A 21,644-nucleotide genomic window follows, 5' to 3' on the forward strand; every position below is an offset into this window, starting at 1 on the left:
TTACTTGACTAGTGTGTGAGATGAGTGCAATTGTGCGGTAGTTTGAGCATTCTTTGGCATTGCCTTTCTTTGGGATCGGAACGAAGACTGACCTCTTCCAGTCCTGTGGCCACTGCTGAGTTTTCCAAATTTGCTGGCATATCGAGTGCAGCACTTTCACAGCATCACCTTTGAGGATTTGAAATAGCTCAACTGGAATTCCATCACCTCCACTAGCTTTGTTCGTAGTGATGCTTTCTAAGGCCCACTTGACTTCACATTCCAGGATGTCTGGCTCTAGGTGAGTGATCACACCATCGTGATTATCTGGGTCATGAAGATCTTTTTTGTACAGTTCTTCTGTGTATTATTCTTGCCACCTCTTCTTAATATCATCTGCTTCTGTTAGGTCCATACCATTTCTGTCCTTTATCGAGCCTACCTTTGCATGAAATGTTCCTTTGGTATCTCTAATTTTCTTGAAGAGCTCTCTAGTCTTTCCCAATCTGTTGTTTTCCTCTATTTCTTTGCATTGATTGCTGAGGAAGGCTTTCTTATCTCTCCTTGCTATGCTTTGGAACTCTGCATTCAGATGGGAATATCTTTCCTTTTCTCCAGACCATCTGACCTGTCTCTTGAGAAACCTGTATGCAGGTCAGGAAGCAACAGTTAGAACTGGACATGGAACAACAGACTGGTTCCAAATAGGAAAAGGAGTACGTCAAGGCTGTATATTGTCACCCTGCTTATTTAACTTATATGCAGAGTACATCATGAGAAATGCTGGGCTGGAAGAAACACAAGCTGGAATCAAGATTGCCGGGAGAAATATCAATAACTTCAGATATGCGGATGACATCACCCTTATGGCAGAAAGTGAAGAAGAACTAAAGAGCCTCTTGATGAAGGTGAAAGAGGAGAGTGAAAAAGTTGGCTTAAAGCTCAACGTTCAGAAAACTAAGGTCATGGCATCTGGTCCCATCACTTCATGGGAAATAGATGGGGAAACAGTGGAAACAGTGTCAGACTTTATTTTTGGGGGCTCCAAAATCACTGCTGATGGTGATTGCAGTCATGAAATTAAAAGATGCTTACTCCTTGGAAGGAAGGTTATGGCCAACTAGATAGCATATTTAAAAGCAGAGACATTACTTTGCCAACAAAAGTCCGTCTAGTCAAGGCTATGGTTTTTCCAGTGGTCATGTATGGATGTGAGAGTTGGACAGTGAAGAAAGCTGAGTGCCGAAGAATTGATGCTTTTGAACTGTGGTGTTGGAGAAGACTCTTGAGAGTCCTTTGGACTGCAAGGAGATCCAATCAATCCATCCTAAAAGAGATCAGTCCTGGGTGTTCATTGGAAGGTCTGATGTTGAAGCTGAAACTCCAATACTTTGGCCACCTCATGCGAAGGGTTGACTCATTGGAAAAGACCCTAATGCTGGGTAGGATTGGGGGCAGGAGGAGAAGGGGACGACAGAGGATGAGATGGTTGGATGGCATAACCGACTCGATGGACATGGGTTTGGGTGGACTCTGGGAGTTGGTGATGGACAGAGAGGCCTGGCGTGCTGCAATTCATGGGGTCGCAAAGAGTCAGACATGACTGAGCGACTGAACTGAATACTACCGGTATATGATAAAATATAAATGAAACTTGAACCCTGAAAATATTACACTGAGTGAACAAAGCCAGTCACAAAAAACCACATACTATGTGAGTCCATTCATGTGGAAATCCAGACTAAGGAAATCTATAGACATGGATCCTCTTCATGGATCACTGCCTTGTCGTGGAGAAGGGGCTTGAGTAACTCAATGAAGCTATGACCCATTCCATGCAGGGCCACCCAAGACGGACAAGTCATAGCAGAGAGTTCTGACAAAACGTGATCTGCTGGAGGAGGGAATGGCAAACCACCCGAGCATTCTTGCCATAAGAACCTTAGGAACTGTATAAAAGGCCAAAAAGATATGACACTGAAAGATGAGTCCCCCAGGTCTGAAGGTGTCCAATATGCTACTGAGGAAGAGTGGAGGAAAATTACCAATAGCCCCAGAACAAATGAAGCAGCTGGGACAAAGCAGATATGATGCTCAGTTGTTGATATGCCTGATGATGAAAGTAAAATCCAGTGCTGCAAAGAACAGTATTGTATAGGATCTTTGGATGTGAGGTCCATTAATCAAGGTAAATTGGACGAGGTCAAGCAGGAGATGGCAAGAATAAACATCGACATCCTGGGAATCAGCAAACTAAAATGGACAAGAGTGGGAAAATTTAATTCAGTGACCATTATATCTACTACTATGGGCAAGAATCCCATTGAAGAAACATAGTAGCCCTCATAATCAACAAAAGAGTCTGACACACAGTACTTGAGTGCAACCTCAAAAATGACAGAATGATCTCAGTTCGTTTCCAAGGGAAGCCATTCAACATCACAGTAATCCAAGTCTATGCCCCTACCACCGATACCAAAGAAGCTGAAGCTGATCAGTTCTATGAAGACCTAGAAGACCTCTTAGCACTAACACCTAAAAAAGATGTTCTATTCATCATCAGAGATTGGAATGTAACCGTAGGAAGTCAAGATATACCTGGAGTAACAGGCAAGTTTGGCCTTGGAGAACAAAATGAAGAAGGGTAAAGGCTAACTGAACTCTGCCAAGAGAATGCACTAGTCATAGCAAATACTCTCTTTCAACAACACAAGAGATGAATTTACACACAGACATCACCAAATGGTCAATACCGAAATCAAATTGATTACATTCTTTGTAGCTGACGATGGAGAAGCTGTATTCAGTCAGCAAAAACAAGACCCAGAGCTGACTGTGGCTCAGATCATCAGCTTCTCATAACAAAATTCAGGCTTAAATTAAAGAAAACAGGGAAAAACATTAGGCCTGCCAGGTATGACTTAAATCAAATCCCATATGAATTCACAGTAGAGGTACCGAATAGATTCAAGGGTCTAGATCTAGATAACAGTGTGCCTGAAGAACTATGGACAAAGGTTCGTAATATTGTTCAGAAGGCAGTGAACAAAACCATCCCAAAGAAAAAGAAAAGCAAGAAGGCAAAGTGGTTATCTGAGGAGGCTTTACGAATAGTGGAAGAATGAAGAAAGCAAGGGAGAGAGGGAAAGGTACATCCAATTCAATGCAGAGTTTCAAAGAATAGCTAGAAGAGACAAGAAGGCCTTCTTCAATGAATAGTGTTTAATAATAGAAGAAAACAATAAAAGGGGAAAGACTAGAGATCTCTTCAGGAAAATTGGAAACATCAAGGGAGCATTCTGTCCCCAAATGGGCACAATAAAGGATAAAAATGGTAGATATCTAGTAGATGCCAAAGAGATCAAGAAGAGATGGAAAGAATACATGGAAGAACTGTATAAAAAAGGTCTTAATGAACTCAATTACTACTATGGTGTGATTAGTCACCAAGGGCCAGACACTGTGGAATGCAAAGTCAAATGGGCCTTAAGAAGCACTGCTGTTAATAAAGCTAGGGGATGTGATCAAATTCCAGTAGAACTATTTAAATCCCTAAAGGAGGATGCCATCAAGGTTTTGTGTTCATTATGTCAGCAAATCTGGAAGGCCCAACAGTGGTCACAGGACTGGAAAAGGTCACTCCTCATCCCAATTCCCAAGAAGGGTAGTACCAAAGAATGTGCTAGCCATTGGACAATTGCATTCATCTCCCATGCTAGTAAGGTCATGCTTAAAATCTTGCATGCTAGGCTGCAGCGTTATGCGAACCAAGAACTTCTAGGTGTTCAAGCTAGGTTTAGAAAAGGAAGAGGAACCAGATATAAAATTGCCAACATTCACTGGATTATAGAGGAAGCAAGGGAATTTCAGGAAAACATCTGTCTCTGTTTCATCAATTACACTAAAGCCTTTGTGTAGATCATGACAAACTGTGGAAAGCTCTTAGAGAGATGGGAATACCAGACTATCTTACCTGTCTCCTAAGAAACCTGCATGCAGGCCAAGAAGCAACATTTAGAACCCTGTATAAAATGGCACCCCACTCCAGTACTCTTGCCTGGAAAATCCCATGGATGGAGGAGCCTGGTAGGCCACAGTTCATGGGGTCACTAAGAGTTGGACACGACTGAGCGACTTCACTTTCACGTTTCCCTTTTCCCTTTCATGCACTGGAGAAGGAAATGGCAACCCACTCCAGTATTCTTGCCTGGAGAATCCCAGGGACGGCAGAGCCTGGTGGGCTGCTGTCTATGGGGTTGCACAGAGTTGGACCCAACTGAAGCGACTTAGCAACAGCAGCATAGAATGATTGGTTCAAGATTGAGAAAGGAGTATGACAGGGCTGTCTGCCGTCACCCTACTTGTTTTTTGTTTTTGTTTTTTTCAAATAAATTTACTTATTTTAGTTGGGGGCTAATTACTTAACAATATTGTAGTAGTTTTTGCCATACATTGACATGAATCAGCCATGGGTTTACATGTGTTCCCCTTCCTGGACCCCCCTCCCACCTCCCTCCCCATCCCATCCCTCTGGGCCATCCCATTGCCCCAGCCCTGAGCATTTGTCTCATGCATCGAACATGGAATGGTGTTCTGTTTCACATATGATAATACTTGTTTAACCTTTACACTGAGCACATCATGAGAAGTGCCGGGCTGGATGAGTTACAAGCCGGAGTAAAAGATAGGTGGGAGAAACATCAACAACCTCAGATGTGCGGATGATACCACTCTAATGGCAGAAAGAGAAGAGGAACTAAAGAGCCTCTTGATGAGTGTGAAGGAGTAGAGTGAAACAGCTGGCTTAGGACTAAATATTAAAAAAACTAAGATCATGGCATCCAATTCCATTACTTCATAGCAAATAGAAGGGGAAAAGGTGAAAGTAGTGACAGATTTCCTCTTCTTGGGCTCCAAAATCACTGCAGACAGTGACTGCAGCCATGAAATCAGAAGACAATTGCTTCTTGGCAGGAAAGCGATGACAAACCTAGACAGGATGTTGAAAAGCAGAGACATTACTCTGCCAACAAAGGTCAAGGCTATGGTCTTCCCAGTGGTCACATATAGTTGTGAGAGCTGGACCATAAGGAAGGCAGAAGGCCAAAGAATTGATGCCTTCAAACTGTGGTGCTGGAGAAGACTCTTGAGAGTCCCTTGGACAGCAAGGAGATCAAACCAGTCAATCTTAAAGGAGATCAACCCTGAATATTCACTGGAAGGACTGATGCTGAAGCTGAAGCTCCAGTATTTTGGTCATGTGATGTGAACAGATGACTCATTGGGAAAGTCCCTGATGCTGGGAAAGATCAAGGGCAGAAAGAGAAGAAGGTGTCAGAGGACAAAATGGCTGGACGACATCACTGATGCAATGAACGTGAACTTGGGCAAACTCCAGGAGATGGTGAGGGACAGGGAAGCCTGGTGTGCTACAGTTCATGGGGTCACAAAGAGTCACACATGACTGGGTGACTGAACAACAGCAACATAGACATGGAAAGTAGCTTAGTGGATGCTTAGGGCTAAGGGAGGGGTAGAGGGGTGGAGAGAATGGAGGATGACCGCTAATGGGAACAGGGTTTCTTTATGAGGTGATAAAAATGTTCTAAAATTGTGGAGATGTTTGCATACATTTGTAAATATACCCCAAACCACTGTAAACAGGTAAACTGTACCATATGAGAATTGCATCTCAATAAAACTATTTTGAAAAGAAAAAAAAAGTCAAAGCATTTCTTCTTCTCTCTAATGAGATCTGCCAGTGGGTTTCAAAGTACGGGCTCTCCTTAAAAATCATTGTGTCTTTGTGTTGCTGAAGGCAGAGGTGGTTTTCTGCTGAGTTCTTTCTGAGGGTTTGAGGGGTGATGACCTAAATGAGAGGGAAGGGGTTGGGGTTTCGATAACTAAGCTCTGTAACCTCATGTTTAAGCTGAGGCTCTGAATGTATCCAGGCCAGCTGCAAGGACAAAAAACTACTGGATGGGGCTCTTTAGGGTCAGCAAATGACCCCAGTACCACTGTCTGAGAACAGCTTTTCAGGGAGGGCTTTGCCTGAGCCCTGAGTTAGTCTAGTCATGGAGGGTCAGGGAACGGTCACTGTCCCTACCCCTCCCCCCCATTGCTAATGATGCTTCAATCCTTGGATGTTGAATCTGCATCATTCCAGGAGGCCTTTAGCCCTGAGAGGCCTGTTGTACTTGAGTCAGCATCCAGGGAAGGGATAGGGGGAGAGGGCCACTTCATCACTCATGACAATAGGGAAGTCATTCTATGGGAAGCCTGAGTTTCTCCTTTGTAAAAATGCACGGCGTGGGTTAGATCCGGCCTTCATCTAATGCTCTATCTTTGCCCATGGATTCTGATTCTTTTCAGGCCTCATCTTAACCAGGGCCCATTTCCAGGGATGGTCCAGGCCTCTACAGCTGTTAATTCTTATTAAGCAAGACATCTGGGGAAAATGGAAAAAAAAAAAAATCCTAATCTGATCATGTTCCAAAGCTAGCATAAGAATAACAATGGCCATGAATATGTTCACCTTAAACTAGAGTCCAGGGTCAGTGTTTTCTTTTTCTTTTCTTCTTTTTCTTTTGCGGGGGGGTGGGGGGGGTGGGGGGGGTCAAATCCTAGCCAAAGAGCTGGTGGAACTACAGTGATGTGAAAGTAACTTCATCTAAACTGTCCCAAAGCAGCTACTAAGAGAGAGTTGTCCTACCATCACAGTGCTGGCCTCTGACAGCCCGTCACATTTTCCACTGATGCACTAGACGTGACTAAACTGCACAGGGCCTGCCGGGAGCTGGATTCCCTTTCACTCTGCTCAGCAGGAAGGGGCCAGTATTGTCTTATACCCATGTCATGACCCCAACATAACCTTTAGTAATAGAAGAGGAGGTCTGGCATGTCCCCAAGCACAGCCTTTCAGTTTAGCCTGTGCACCCTGTGAAATTCTAATTATTTCAAGATCCGAACTGTATCCAAGCTGCAGAGAGACCAAATTTCCAGACAAGAAAACAAGATATGTTGCTATTTCAACTGCCATCTATTACAACACTGGACAGCAGGGTTCAATGGATATTTGATCATCCATAACAGCTACAACTTTTTATTACCAGTTGGTCCCTTTACACATAATAGAGAAAATAAAGAATCTAAGACATGTATACTGACAAAGATATTTATGTTAAACACTCAATATTCTTCACTGCCTCTTAAGTTTAATTTTCTCTGGAGAGTAAAATAAAATATGAAGAAGAAAGACACATTTTAGAAGGATAGGAACTAGCAATGTAGAAGCTGGTTTTTAATTTAGATCTGATTTCTAAATAATAAAACTTCATTTTTTTCTATTTTGCTGTACAAATTCTTGCACAGTAAGTCCTCTTGTGGATCAAGGCAGGGAAATAAATGAAGCAATAAAACAGGACCTGGTGGGCTGTCTGCCCTGCCACCCTCGCTCTCTCTGAGTTCCATCATTCAGTGCATGCAGAGAGTTACATGAGTGATTCCAGCAGAGGCAGGAGCTTCTTGTACTTCATATTCAGGATAACTTTAGGTACTTAAACTCCCCAAAATTTGGGCAAGGAGAGTTTTTTTTTTTAAAGGAAAAACACCCTTAATCAACTTTTAACCTGAAGACTTTAGCGACTTGCTAAAATATGTCATCTGCTCTCAATAAATTGAGAGCAGGCGAGGGGAGGTGTAACTGGATAAGGGGTAGGTTTTAATTTTTTAACAGGCAGAAGGAGGAGGAGGATACCATCATGGTTAATCAGTCAGCAAGCATTAATCCTCACTAACGTCTCCCATTCAAATCCATTCTTCTCTCCACAGCTGTGCAAACATAAATTAATTGGGTCATTTTGACGAAGGCATACAAGAAAAAAATTTTAATGTCGGCAAAGGTAGTAATTAGATAAATAACACATTCTCTAAATGCTTAGGAAGGACTATGCAAGCTACTACATCATATATCAAGGAAAATACATTCAAATGCACCACTATAAACACCCCTGTGCGAGAAGGCACCAAGGAGTAGAAGAAGGTGGGGACAGTTCACAAGTAAGTGATAAACGGTCCCAGAGTGATTCTCCCTGCTGGCACTGTGCTGAGGACTGTATGGTAGCATTTCATGTAACCCCCCAAGAATCATTATCCCCAGTTTACCTATAAGATATCTAGGAACAAAGAGATTAAACAACTTCTCCAAGGTCACAGGGCTAGCAGGTGATGAAGTCAAAGTCACAATTTCAATTCAGGCTGACTCCAGAGATCATGTTTCTAAGCATGGTATTGTCCTGTTTTCTTAATACTTGGCATTGTGCTTACATTATGTAGAGTATGACAAAAAGACAGGGCCACTTCTTTCCCTTAGTAAATTTAGAATCTGACTGGAGAGCCACTATGTAAAATAATCAAAGAACAGGAACAAGAGCACAACCTTGGGAGTCTGTAGCTTTTTTAGGTGGAGAAACCAATTTACAGAAAGGGGCTGTGACTTATTTATCCATGTGTTCTTAAACATTACAAAGATAAGGATTTCTTTAGTTTAGACCCTAAACTAAAAAAGGAAATGGAGAGACAAATACCATATTTTAGAAAATATTGATTCATCCCGGCCATGTTTGAATGGTCAGAAAAGGCTCTCCCATTCAGAAATCACCCTTATAAATGACAGGAGGACAAGCAACAAGGTCCTACTGTATAATAGCACAGGGAACTATATTCAATATCTTAAAATGAACTATAATGGAAAATAATATGAAAATAATATATAGTGATCACTTTGCTGTGTACCAGAAATTAACACAACATTGTAAATTAATTCCAAAAAAAGAAAGACCAGGAGGACAACCAGTCTATCTCCCAGCTTCACCTTAAGGGTTAATAAAAATGCCCACAGCCTCCTGGAAGCCCAGAGAGAGAGGAGAGAGAAGTTCCTGAGGTTTACTCTGCAGGAGGTATGGCAGCCTCTCCCAGCCTCCAGAGACTAAGAAGCAGGGAAGAGATGATTTGCATCATCTTTTTGGTTCTTTTCATTGGAAATTACCCATCCCAAGGCCTCCAGGATGGACAGAAAGGGATAGGTTTGAGCTAGGGACCAGTGAACATTCTCAGAAGAAGTGCCAGGGCTCCAGAAACAGGAGGAATGAGTACAGGAATGCCAAAGAGCATTCTGAAACTGATATCTGATTCACGACTCTCATGCTTATATAAGTGTCCAGGGGACTCTGATAAGGTTTCAAGTAATCTACCTCCATTTACTTTGATGTATTTAAATTTCTGCTGTGTTCTTAATGTTCAATTTCAAGTGTACATGCATTTTAAAAGCAATTCATTTTTTAGTGAGACAACACACTGCCATCAGCAGCAGTTTCATGGCAAGCACTGGACAAGTCACCACGGTGCTGGCAGGACACATGGGCCTGGGACAAGCTATTTTCTTCTTTGTGGACAAAATTCCCCAGAATCACTGGGGAACATGTGGGTAGTTGACACCACTTCCTGATTCAGGTTTCTTGAGGAACCAGGTGAAGATTCAAAACCAAATTCCCTGACACTTGCTGGGTTGAACTGCCCATCAAACGTACAGACCGAAGGGCCACCAGGCTGGCATTGTTCAGGTAGGCCCCAGGGCAGCCCTGACACTCCTGAGAGCTGAAGCCAGGTCAAGGAGTTTGTTGCTGTTGTTCAGTCGCTAAGTCATGTCCGACTCTGTTGCTACCCCATGCCCGCCAAGCTCTTCTGTCCATGGGATTTGCCAGGCGAGAATACTGGAGTGGATTTCCATTTCCTTCTCTAGGGGATTTTCCTGACCCAAGGATTGAACCTGCATCTCCTGCATTGGCAGGCAAGTTCTTTACCACTGAGCCACCAGGGAATTAGGGAAGAGCAAATTTTCCTGAAATGTCCTGACCAAAACACAAAAAGCTCAGTTTAAGCTCCTGGTCAGTGGTTCTCAATGCCATAGAATCATAGAACCAGCTGGAGAAAACTTGGAAAAAATATTGAAGCTGTGCCTTACCCCAGTGGTTCTGCTTCAGACAGTCTGGGGTGAAGCCTGGACACTGATCCTAAAACATAAGCTTGGTTAGAGCCACTCTGTTGAACACACAACTCTGATACATATGTGAGATACCATACACATCAGTGGGTGGAGCCACTCAAATCAACAGACACTGAAAAGAACAAAATTATTTTGCTACTTTAAAAGCTTAATCAAATTTTATATTTTTCTAGATCTTGAGAAACTAAGAGTGTTAATTGCCTAGATTGCAATCCTAGTTATACCAATTACTAGCTGAGTAACTTTGGGTAAAGTACAGAATTTCCTTGAGACTCTGAAGCAACAATTAGAAGTGGACATGGAACAATGGACTGGTTCCAAATTGGGAAAGGAGGACGTCAAGGCTGTATATTGTCACCCTGTTTATTTAACTTATATGCAGAGTACATCATGCAAAATGCCAGACTGGATGAAGCACAAGCTGGAATCAAGGTTGCCTGGAGAAATATCCATAACTTCAGATAGGTAAATGACACCCCACTTACGACAGAAAGCGAAGAAGAACTAAATAGCCTCTTGATGAAAGTGAAAGACGAGGGTGAAAAAAGTTGGCTTAAAACTCAACATTCAGAAAACTAAGATCATGGCATCTGGTCCCACCAGTTCCTGGCAAATAGATGGGGAAACAATGGAAACAGTGACAGATTTTATTTTCTTGGGCTCCAAAATCACTGCAGATGGTGACTGCAGCCATGAAATTAAAAGATGCTTGCTCTTGGAAGAATAGTTATGACCAACCTAGACAGCATATTAAAAAGCAGAGACATTACTTTGTCAACAAAGGTCTGTCTAGTCAAAGCTATGGTTTCTCCAGTAGTCATGTATGGATGTGAGAGTTGGACTATAAAGAAAACTGAGTGCCAAAGAATTGATGCTTTTGAACTGTGGTGTTGGAGAAGATTCTTGACAGTCCCTTGGACTGCAAGGAGATCCAACCAGTCCATCCTAAAGGAAATCAGTCCTGAATATTTATTGGAAGGACTGATGCTGAAGCTGAAACTCCAACAATTTGACCACCTGATGCAAAGAACTGACTCTTTAGAAAAGACCCTGATGCTGGGAAAGATTGAAGGCGGGAGGAGAAGGGGACGACAGAGGATGAGGTGGTTGGATGGCATCACCGACTCAATGGACGTGAGTTTGAGTAAGCTCCAGGAGTTGGTAATGGACAGGGAAGCCTGGCGTGCTGCGATTCATGGGGTCGCACAGAGTCAGACACAACTGAGCAACTGCACTGAACTGAACTGAAGGTATAGAATTTCCTTGAGACTCTGTTTTCTTAATGATACAATGGTGAATAATCAGACCACATCAGAAGGTAGTTGAGATGATTTCATGAAATGAAGTGTGTGAGTTATTCAGTCCAGTGCCTGGCATATGTAAATTCACAATAAATATTAGTTCCCACAATTGATGATGATGAAAATAAAAATATACTAGTCATAGTTCAGGAAAAGGATGTTCTTTTAGATTGGGTTTATTTTTAGGGCCAGGTTTTAAGGAATTGTGGAAAACTGGAATGCAAAAGTTATAGAAACAGCTTCTCCACTAAGATCAGTTGAAGGAAGGAGGGCTACTTAGCCACAGAAGCAAAAAAAAAAAAAGAGAATACATGGTGCTGGCTTCTGATGCAAAGATCAGGTCCAAGAGTGGGCAGCTAATTGCATGCATTTCCAGAGCAGGAATCTTAAAGAGGGAGAACTATGGATAGAACTCAGAGAGTCCAGAAATTTGGATGAGAAAAAATTCTTTTATTAACCTCAAATAGAAGTTTAGTATTTCCTTCCATTATGAATGTAAGCAACAAACTTCAGTAATACTAGCAGTACCTGTGATTTTGTCACCAATAGAAATCACAGATATTGCCATATATTATAGTCATGGAAGAGACTCTAAAATAGTATTTATAATTAAGGTAACTAATTAATTAGTTTGTCTTGGTTTGCCCAAGACTGAGTGGCTTCCCAGAATATGGGACGTGCACTGCTAAAACTGGGAAAGTCCCAGGTAAACCATTCCCTACTAACATTCTTCACTACCTTGAAGTTATGGTAGTTATCATATCATTAGCTGCCATTATTTAGTGTGTTAATAAAGAAGTACTCTGCTACATTACAATTTCAAAAATATCTTGATATATGTCTGTCTACATAATCTGTGTTCTTTATGATCCTTTGTATTTCATTTGATGCATTTAAAAGTGTTCTTCTCAACCCAAAGACTTCACCAAATAGCCAAAGAGAGCCATGACATAAAAAGGGTTGAGAGGGAAGAAATGGGAAGCAATGGCTAGAGGAATTGAACAGAGAAAATGAGATTTAAGTTCTTTTAAGCCTTGCAACCTATAAACAATGATGAACTCCATGGCAGAAGAGGACAGATGTATCTCTGAAGGATACAGCTGGATAATCAGTTGGCAAAACCATTTTCTCACTCCCAGGAGTTTCTGTTTTATAAATCCACATACAGTAACCAGGGACTCTCCCGAACTTCTCTGAGGGTATATGTATGTGTATTGTGTGACTTATGTTGCTGTGGAATTAACTCAATCTTGACAGCTATCAATGCCAGTATCAGTTAGGTCTACTAATTTCCAGTAACTATAAATGCTTCCCCTAAGAATCATTGGCCAGAACTGAACATTTCCCATGAATTAAGACAATGGAGATTTGGAGTTTTAAAAAATCAACTTTGAAAAATGGATTAAAAGAAACTTTAACTCTTACCGGATACCACTGGGCTTCTGACAGACCTTGGGAACCATCTTGCCTAACCACCACTGTTGACAGCCGTTCCATGACTCTCCCAGGAGGCAATAAGAGACCATTTTTCTTCTGATCAATATAACTTGAAGCCTCCAATCCAATGTGACCAGAAGGCAAAGTTCTCACAATTGCCCGGGTCCCAGTGAACACAGATTTCTTAACTTCCTTGTCATTTTTGCAAAATCTCCTCACTAACCAAGCGGACCGCTCCTTTTTATTTTTGAACAAATCTTCTTCTACATCTTCACAATTATCAGGGAAGTCCTCAAAATGGCTCAGAAAGGTCTTGGCAGGTGGACTGTCAGTAAAATCCTCCCTGCAAAAGCTGTCACTTGAACATACCACATCGGCCTTTGGGCAAGAGCCTTCAAAGCACAAGTATTTGTCATTCAAGGGGTCACAATGATCACACTGCAGCTGCCTATTCTTATTGTCACAGTTACTTGTCAATTCCATCAGTTTGCAAGTATATGCCATGTAATTTTTCCCTTGTTCCTCACCAATAGCAGGTAGTACACAGTTTCCACAATCATCCAAAATCAAGTTATCTGACAGGGGACAGAAACTGTCTGACATTCTTCTGTCAACTTCGTAATGCAAGTGAAATACTGCCATGTTGCTTTCAGGATGTGCCCTGCTTGTCTTTATGATGGCCGACTGAGTTCCTAATGGACTAATGCCCATGGGAGGTCTGTCTATTTCCAGTTGAATTCCAGGGAACACCTTTCTTTCCAGTGAAGAAGGGATTCCAGTTTCCAAACACAGACCTTCCTCTGTGATAGAACTGCACGTTTCATAAAACTGGCTCTGAGGAGGGCCGTGTTGATGGTTTTTCAATATGCTGTTGCAGTTAATGCTAAGGTTTTTCACAGAATCTGGCATGCTTTTCTCCCAGCACTTTTCATTACTGTTCTCGTCACTGGTTATTTTCTCCCTTGCTACTGAGAAAATCTGGGGCACGTTGCTTCCAGAAGATTCTTCTGTAAGTTTGGTCAGTTGCGAGATGGTATGAGAAGTCTCCCCACTCTGCCTGACAGGATGAGACTTTGGAACATTGATGTCCGAGACCTTATCATTACTTTCATCTATAGGTGACTGAGCAGAGATCACTTTTCTCTGACTCACAGGTCTGAGAACAGAACCTGCCATTTCTTCAGAAGTCATCTTGACCAAGGTGCAGGGTTTCAGCTAGCACTCTGCTTCTCCTCTCTTGTGATCATGTCACGATGTTAATAAAGCTACTGGTTTTTAACATAATCTCGGGTGTATAAGCCCTCTGAGAAACAAAGTGACAGTTCCTATCATTTAGGTATATTAAGACCCAAATAAACTTTCCCAGTTATCACTTCCTACCATGTGCAGTATGTTTTTCTAGATCAAGGTTTTAAGGAAGTAGATCAATTTTCTCTCTTCTGTTCTTTGAAGCAATTCTTTCGAAGATTTTTATTCGGCATTGCATCCTGTAACTTCTGATCCATCACTGGCTTACAATGATTTAAAAATCCAGTTTGAATGTGTCCTGTAAGAAAAAGAGATAATGTCAAACACTAAACAAATTTTTTAAAATGACCTCATAATTCTAAGCTACTGCAAAATATGAATCCATTTTCAGGAGAAGTTCTGCAATCAGAAGTTGGTTTTAGATATTTATTTTTTTGATTCAATATTTCAGAACTTCTGTTTCCAGCCAGTACAGAGTAACAGAGATCAGGTTTATCCTTCTTCCTTACACAACTGAAAAAAGTCAGAAAAAATAATGAAATAATTGTTTTGAGATATTGAATAACAGGCAACATAGAATAGTAATTCCAGAAAGAAGAATAAATAAATAAGGTGAGTTCTATAAATGCCCTAGCTTATACCTTTTGAGTTTTTAGGCTACTGGCTGGGGAGGGAAGAGGGACTCAGATGAAACAAAACAGTGTGTCTAATTTAAAGAGAAGAAACTGAAACTTCAATAAAGCCAAGCAAATTAGAGAAGGAAGACACATAAAGTAGAGTGGAGAAAAGATAGGGATGCTAGCGGGCTTCTCATTAGGAACAATGCAAGCCAGAATAGAGTGGAATAAACTTAAAAAAAAAAAATATATATATATATATGTATATATATGCTGCTGCTGCTAAGTCACTTCAGTCATGTCTGACTCTGTGCAACCCCATAGACAGCAGCCCACCAGGCTCCTCTGTCCCTGGGATTCTCCAGGCAGGAACACTGGCATGGGTTGCTATTTCCTTCTTTTATATATATATGTGTATATATATACATACACACACACATATACACTGCCAAATTAGAATTCTATACCCAACAAAAATACCTTTTGAAAACAAAATGAAATAAAGACTTTTAGACATACAAAAGCTGAAAGAATTCATCAAGAGTAAACTTACATATAAAAAAGATAAAGAGGGACTTTCCTGAAGGTCCAGTGATTAATTAGGACTTCATCCTTCCACTGCAAGGGGGCATGGGTTCAATCCCTGGTTGGGGAACTAAGATCCCACAAGCCATGCAGTCAAAAAAAAAAAAAAAAGGCTCACTAAAATAAGAAATGGTAAAGAAAGTCCTTCAGGTAGAAGAAATACGCTAGATAGAAATCTGGATCTACAAAAAGAAATAGAGTATGAAAAATGTTAAATATGTAGATAAATACAATTTTTCTTACATTTTAAATAACTAATTGACCATTTAAAGCAAAAATAATAACAATGACTATACAGTTACTAACAAATTTAGAAGTAAAATATATGACAATAACAGCACAAAGGTCAAAAGAGAAGAAATGGAAATACATTAATATAAGACTATTTTCTACATGAATTGGGGTGAAGTGAAGTGAAAGTCATGTCCAACTCTTTGCGATCCCATGGACTATACAGTCCATGGACGTCTCCAGGCCAGAATACTGGAGTGAGTAGCCCTTCCCTTCTCCAGGGGATCTTCCCAACCCAGAGATCAAACTCAGGTCTCCCACATTGCAGTAAGATTCTTTACCAGCTGAGCCACAAGGTAAGCCCAAGAATACTAGAGTGGGTAGCCTATCCCTTCTCCAGGGGATCTTCCTGACCCAGGAATCGAACCAGGATCTCCTGCACTGCAGGCGGATTCTTTACCAACTGAGCTATCAGGGAAGCCCAGTAATATTACTTAAAGTCAGGTTGTCATAAGCTTAAGATGTATACTATAAGCCCCAACCCAATCACTTTCACCAAAAATATAGAAAGTAAGTAAAAACATTAGAATCTTAAAATTTTTTTCAAGTAATTAAAAAAAAAAGGCAGAAAAAAGGAAAAGGTGAACAAAGAACAGATGTGACAAATGGGAAACAAATGATAGCTTTAAATCTTTCAAAAAGCATCTTTGGGCAGTTTCTCCAATTTTTCCCATAAAATATATACATTTTTAACTACCTCTTTCATTTGAAAAAATTACTCAGTTGAATGTTAGGAGACATAAACATTTTCAATTGTGAATGACATTATTTTTAAAAATAATTTAAGCTATTTTATTCTTCAGATTATTAAACCCTGCTACATGTTGGGAGCTAGATAGCCAGTGTAATGAGCTAGATAGCCAGGACCTCCTTGCAAGTCTGTTAAGAGGGAGGGAGAATTGAACAGATTTCAGTCCAATGCAGCAAGTACAATTACAGAAGATATTCAAGGCACTCTGGGCTGACAGAGTGCCCATCACAAGTATATCGTTCTTTTATGGATAAAATTGTTCTTCCCAAGGCAACTTATGAGCATTCAGCCTCTGCTGTCAACACCAGATTTGTTCTGTCTTTGCTCTTTGCCACACAGATGTCCCTCTTCTCCTTGCTTCTCCGTGCTTTTCTCTTCTTCTCTTAATATATGTCGCCTCAAGCAAAACACAGTCACAACTCTCACCTGCTCCCAGCACATACAAGTCTTCACAACAAACTTGAAGGATCAGAGGATATCCTATCAATCAGATACATCACAGGGAATAAACTAGTCCACTTAGAGAAGCAAAATCCTGGCTCAACATGCTAAACCTTTCCACCTTTCATGTCTTCTTTCCAACTTAGTTTTTTTTTTATTTTCTTTGGAAAATGCCTCCCTTATTTTTGTAGATTTATGCTCAGTGTAAAACAATTCAAACAATGCATAAAAACACAATTTTTTGTTTACCTTAACACAAACTCTACCACCCAGAGATACCCATGATTAATACTATGAGGAACCTCATTCTAGAATGCTCCCTATGTATCAACATACAGAGATATAAGTATATAATCACACAAATACCAGATCACACTGTACATGCTGTTTTTACTCACTTTTTAAAATTCAAAACATGAACAACTTTTCATGCCAAGAACTATACTAAATACTTTAATGAATGGCTTATGGCATCAGCTTAATTCTGATATCTTTGCTCTATTTTATAGAGTAATTTTTCAAGTCAAAGCCTTCAGACTGACAGTTCATTTGTCCTTTCTAATCCATGAGGAAGGTAATTCAAGGTAGATGCTGCTTAAGTCCTATTAAGCACTTTACAATTCTTATCTCATGGAATTCTCACTCAACTCTATAAGATAACGTGTGGTTTTAAAATATGTCCACAAATTCTATGATACCCCTTTCAAAAGGTGGAGCCTAATTCCCCTTTCCTTGAATGTGGGCCACACTTAGTGACTTTCTTCTAGCATAGAGAATGTGGTAGAAGTAACAGTGTATATTCTGAAACTAGGTCATAAAAGTCATTGGAGTTTCTCCCTGGGGCTTCCTCTCTTGCTTTCTCTGGGGGAAATCAATTATTATCAGATAATGAGAGTTGCTAGCGGGAAGAACTATGGCCTCCTGCCAAAAGCTACTTGAGTGAGCCATCTTGGAAGGTGATCCTCCAGCCTCAATCAAGGTTCCACATGACAGGAACCTCAGTCGACATCTTGACTGTCACCTAATGAGCAACCCTGAGCCAGAAGCACTCACCTGAGCCCCTTCCAAATTCCTGACCCACAGAAACTGTGAGATAATAAATGTTTTTCGTTATGAGACATTCGGTTTGGGGGTAATTTGTTGCACAGCCATAGATAACTAATACACCGAAGTTCCATCATTATCCACGTTTGACAAAAACCCAAGCATAGAAAGGCTAAGTCACTTGCCAAAGATCACACAGCTGGAAAACGGTGAAGTCAGGATTCAAATCTAAGAAGCCTAACTCTAGAACCTGTGCTCTTCACCATAGTTATGCTGCTTTCTTTGCTTTCTAGTCTGAAACCCCATAGATTTGAATTTCTGATGTTCCCTGGCTGTAGAGATCAATGGCTTCTTGGAGGATCCTCTTTTGTTTGTCTCTGGTAGGTTGAGGTTTCTGTTTTGCCTCCAGGTATAATCAGAACTGAGCAACATCACAAGGAAATGAAACCCTGCAGCACTGACTTGGCTCCATCTCAGGGCATTTCTTTACTTGGCAAATATTTATTGAGTACAAAGTTAAATGAGGCAGGGGTGTGCCCCTGATTTCTTTACAAGCTAATACATCATCAGTTAAGGTTCAGTGCAAAGAGGGTGATGATCTTGTTTAAGATGCACAAAGAGCATCTAAATCAGATGATGGGTACAAGGTGGAGGTGACTGCAGAAAGTGTTTCCAGGAGAAGATGATGACTGAGCTGAGGTCTGAAAGACAATAAGGAGTTAGCTAGAAAAGAGGTGGGATGAACTTTTCTGAGAAGAGCAATTGTGGACTCTCCTAGAAGCAGTAAGGCATTGGTGGCTGGCAATTCCAGCAAACATTTTAATCATTTTGTGGTTTGATGTCCTTTCCTGCAAAACTGAAGTAAAATCACCTACTCCATAAAACTATGAAGTAAATGTTCTGAAGACCAAAAGTTCAGCACAAATGTTTGTTATTCTCTGCTTTACAAATGTCTTGATGAGAGAAGACAACCAAAATATAGCAACTCTGCTGCATTTGTGAATGGTTTTGAACTACTTTTGCCAGATGCACACACTTAAGTCCCCCAGTCCAGTCAGATTTGAATTTCTATCCTGTAACTGGGATTGACTCCTTGTATTTCAGCTGCATGACCATAGCTGGTTATATGACCAACTCAAATTGCACTTATCATGTCTATAACGTTGAAATGAAACACACATATTGTAAATGTCAGCAGTGCCTGGTCCATCAGTAAATGTTAATTTTCTACCTGCCTCCTATAAATTGTCTTTAAGGGAAGTTGGATTAGGTTATAGTTAGTATTAGACTGTTCAGTGAAGAAAAGCTGAAGCACCACCGGAAGAAAATCAAAGGCTAACAGGTTTGAAGAAGAAAGGGATGGAAAAAGGATTCTTATTTTCTTAATGTGGACAGATTTGTGCGATGACTGGAGAAGAGTCAGCCTGGGGGAGGTCAAACAATGTGTGGTAGAACAAGAGAAGATTTGTCAAAGAGCATTTCCAAGCTAGAAATGATGGATAACATATCTAGGGAAATGACTGGCCAGCAAGTAATGCTATGGAGATGCAAGGGGTGCTGAAAATCTTAACCAAAGTAATAAGAGAAGAAAAAGAAATGAAATGTATAAGAAAAATCAGGAGTGACACAAAGAAAGTTTTCAGCTTCAGAGAAGGAGAGTATCAGTCACAAATAACCTTGTTTATAAGTTTCTATGGACTGAAGCAACTTAGCAGCAGCAGCAGCAGCATGGGCTAAATCACAGGGCTGGCAAACCACAGCATGAGGCCAAAATCTGGCCTGCTATCTGTTTTTGTAAATAATATTTTATAGAAACTGCCTTCCCCAGTGGTTCAGTGATAAAGAATCCACCTGCCAACACAGGAGACACAGGAACGTGGGTTTGATCCCTGGGTCTGGAAGATCCCCTGGAGGAGGAAATGGCAACCCACTCCAGTATTCTTGCCTGGGAAATTCCATGGACAGGGGAGCCTAGTGAGCTACAGTCCATGGGGTTGCAAGGGCTGGACACACTGAGAGACTAAACAACAACAAATTTTATAGGAACATAGCCATAGCCATTCATTTATAGGCTGCTTTCCCATTACGATGGTAGAATTGAGAAATTGTGACAGAGAACATGTGACCTAAAGAGCCAGAAATAGTTACCATCTAGTCCTTTACAGAAAAAGTTTGCCAAACCACATACTAAATAAATGAGCAATCAAAAATGCCTGCTTAGGGTCACAAAACTAAATGTGAGGCTTATTAGCCACCTTCATATATTTGACGAACTGAGTGGAGGAAATAGGCTTGTTCTATAGTTTCAAATGGTAAGACTGAACTATTTGGGAAGCATGCTTTGACTTACTTTGATAAATAAGTTATGGAACTTTTAGAGCTATTCCATAAAAAATAAGCTATCTTGGACAGTAGTCTCCTCCGGATTGTTGATAGAAGGATTTAAACAGGAAAGGTCCCAGCAATCCCACTGCTGGGCATATACACCGAGGAAACCAGAATTGAAAGAGACACATGTACCCCAATGTTCATCGCAGCACTGTTTACAATAGCCAGGACATGGAAGCAACCTAGATGTCCATCAGCAGACGAATGGATAAGGAAGCTGTGGTACATATACACAATGGAATATTACTCAGCCATTAAAAAAAATACATTTGAATCGGTTCTACTGAGATGGATGAAACTGGAGCCCATTATACAGAGTGAAGTAAGCCAGAAAGAAAAACAACAATACAGTATACTAATGCATATATATGGAATTTGAAAGACGGTAACGATAACCCTATATGCGAGTCAGAATAAGAGACACAGATGCATGGAACAATTTTATGGACTCTGAGGGAGAAGGTGAGGGTGGGACGTTCTGGGAGAATAGCATTGAAACATGTATATTATCGTATGTGAAACAGAACACCATTCCATGTTCGATGCATGAGACAAGGGCTCAGGGCCGGGGCAATGGGATGACCCAGAGGGATGGGATGGGGAGGGAGGTGGGTGGGGGGTCCAGGAAGGGGAACACATGTAAACCCATGGCTGATTCATGTCAATGTATGGCAAAAACTATTACAATATTGTAAAGTAATTAGCCCCCAACTAAAATAAATAAATTTATTAAAAAAAAATAATAAAAAAAAAAAACAAGAAAAAAATAAATAAATAAACAGGAAAGGTATAGTATTCAGCACAGTAGGTATTCAATATCTGTTGAACAAATAATACAGTGAATGAATGACTGCCTATGTTTAGCCATAAAAACAATGGCTAATACTTACATATTAGCTGAGCATGTATTATATGTCAGGCACGTTCTAAGCACATTGTACATATTATCTCATTTCATCATTTTTTATCTCATAAAATTATCAGTAGGGTGGCTGAGACTGCTAATTGTCCCCCAGATCTGTTCCCATATCCCTCAGTAATATAAACTCTGAATTTCAGCCAAGTACAAGGCCATCTCTTTATCAGCCTCCCTTATAGCTACATGTAGCAATGTGACTAAATTAGTGCTAATTAGATATAAGCAGAATGGTTTGCTACTTGTGGACAGTGTCCTTGAAGAGAGAGAGTATGCCCTTTTCTTTCTCTTCTTTCTCCTTTCTGCTGGCAAGGAAGGCATGATGGCTGGAGCTGGAGCAGCCATATCAGACTGCAAGGTGAACATGAAACTAGATGCTGTGCATAGCAAAGAAATAAGATAGAAGCCACTGTGCCTGTTCCTGGATTTGGGAGAGAGGAAAATAATATGCTGTCTTCCTTAAGTCATTACTATTTTAGGTTTTCTGTCACTGGCACCCAGATATGTTCCTAACAAAGGTGAGTACTATTGTCACCCTCATTATATGAACAAGGCTCAAAGTACTTGAATGATTTATCTAAGA

General features: G+C 40.7%; 1 protein-coding gene across 3 annotated transcripts in view; it reads right to left on the reverse strand.

The window, feature by feature from the left end:
- PLCE1 (phospholipase C epsilon 1) overlaps window positions 1-21,644 on the reverse strand; it is a 359,604-nt gene that overhangs the window by 309,874 nt on the left and 28,086 nt on the right. For 2 of the 3 annotated variants that reach the window (XM_081553501.1, XM_081553520.1), the window contains exon 2: window positions 12,769-14,326. In XM_081553501.1, the coding sequence (XP_081409627.1) occupies window positions 12,769-13,971 (1,203 nt within the window). In that variant the 5' untranslated portion in view covers window positions 13,972-14,326. Of the gene's footprint in view, window positions 1-12,768; window positions 14,327-15,198; window positions 15,413-21,644 lie in introns of all 3 variants that reach the window. The other variant, XM_081553509.1, reaches the window with a different exon arrangement.

Source organism: Giraffa tippelskirchi, chromosome 2, assembly GCF_054371585.1.
Source record: "Giraffa tippelskirchi isolate mGirTip1 chromosome 2, T2T-mGirTip1v1.2.pri, whole genome shotgun sequence".
Lineage (NCBI taxonomy): Eukaryota > Metazoa > Chordata > Mammalia > Artiodactyla > Giraffidae > Giraffa > Giraffa tippelskirchi.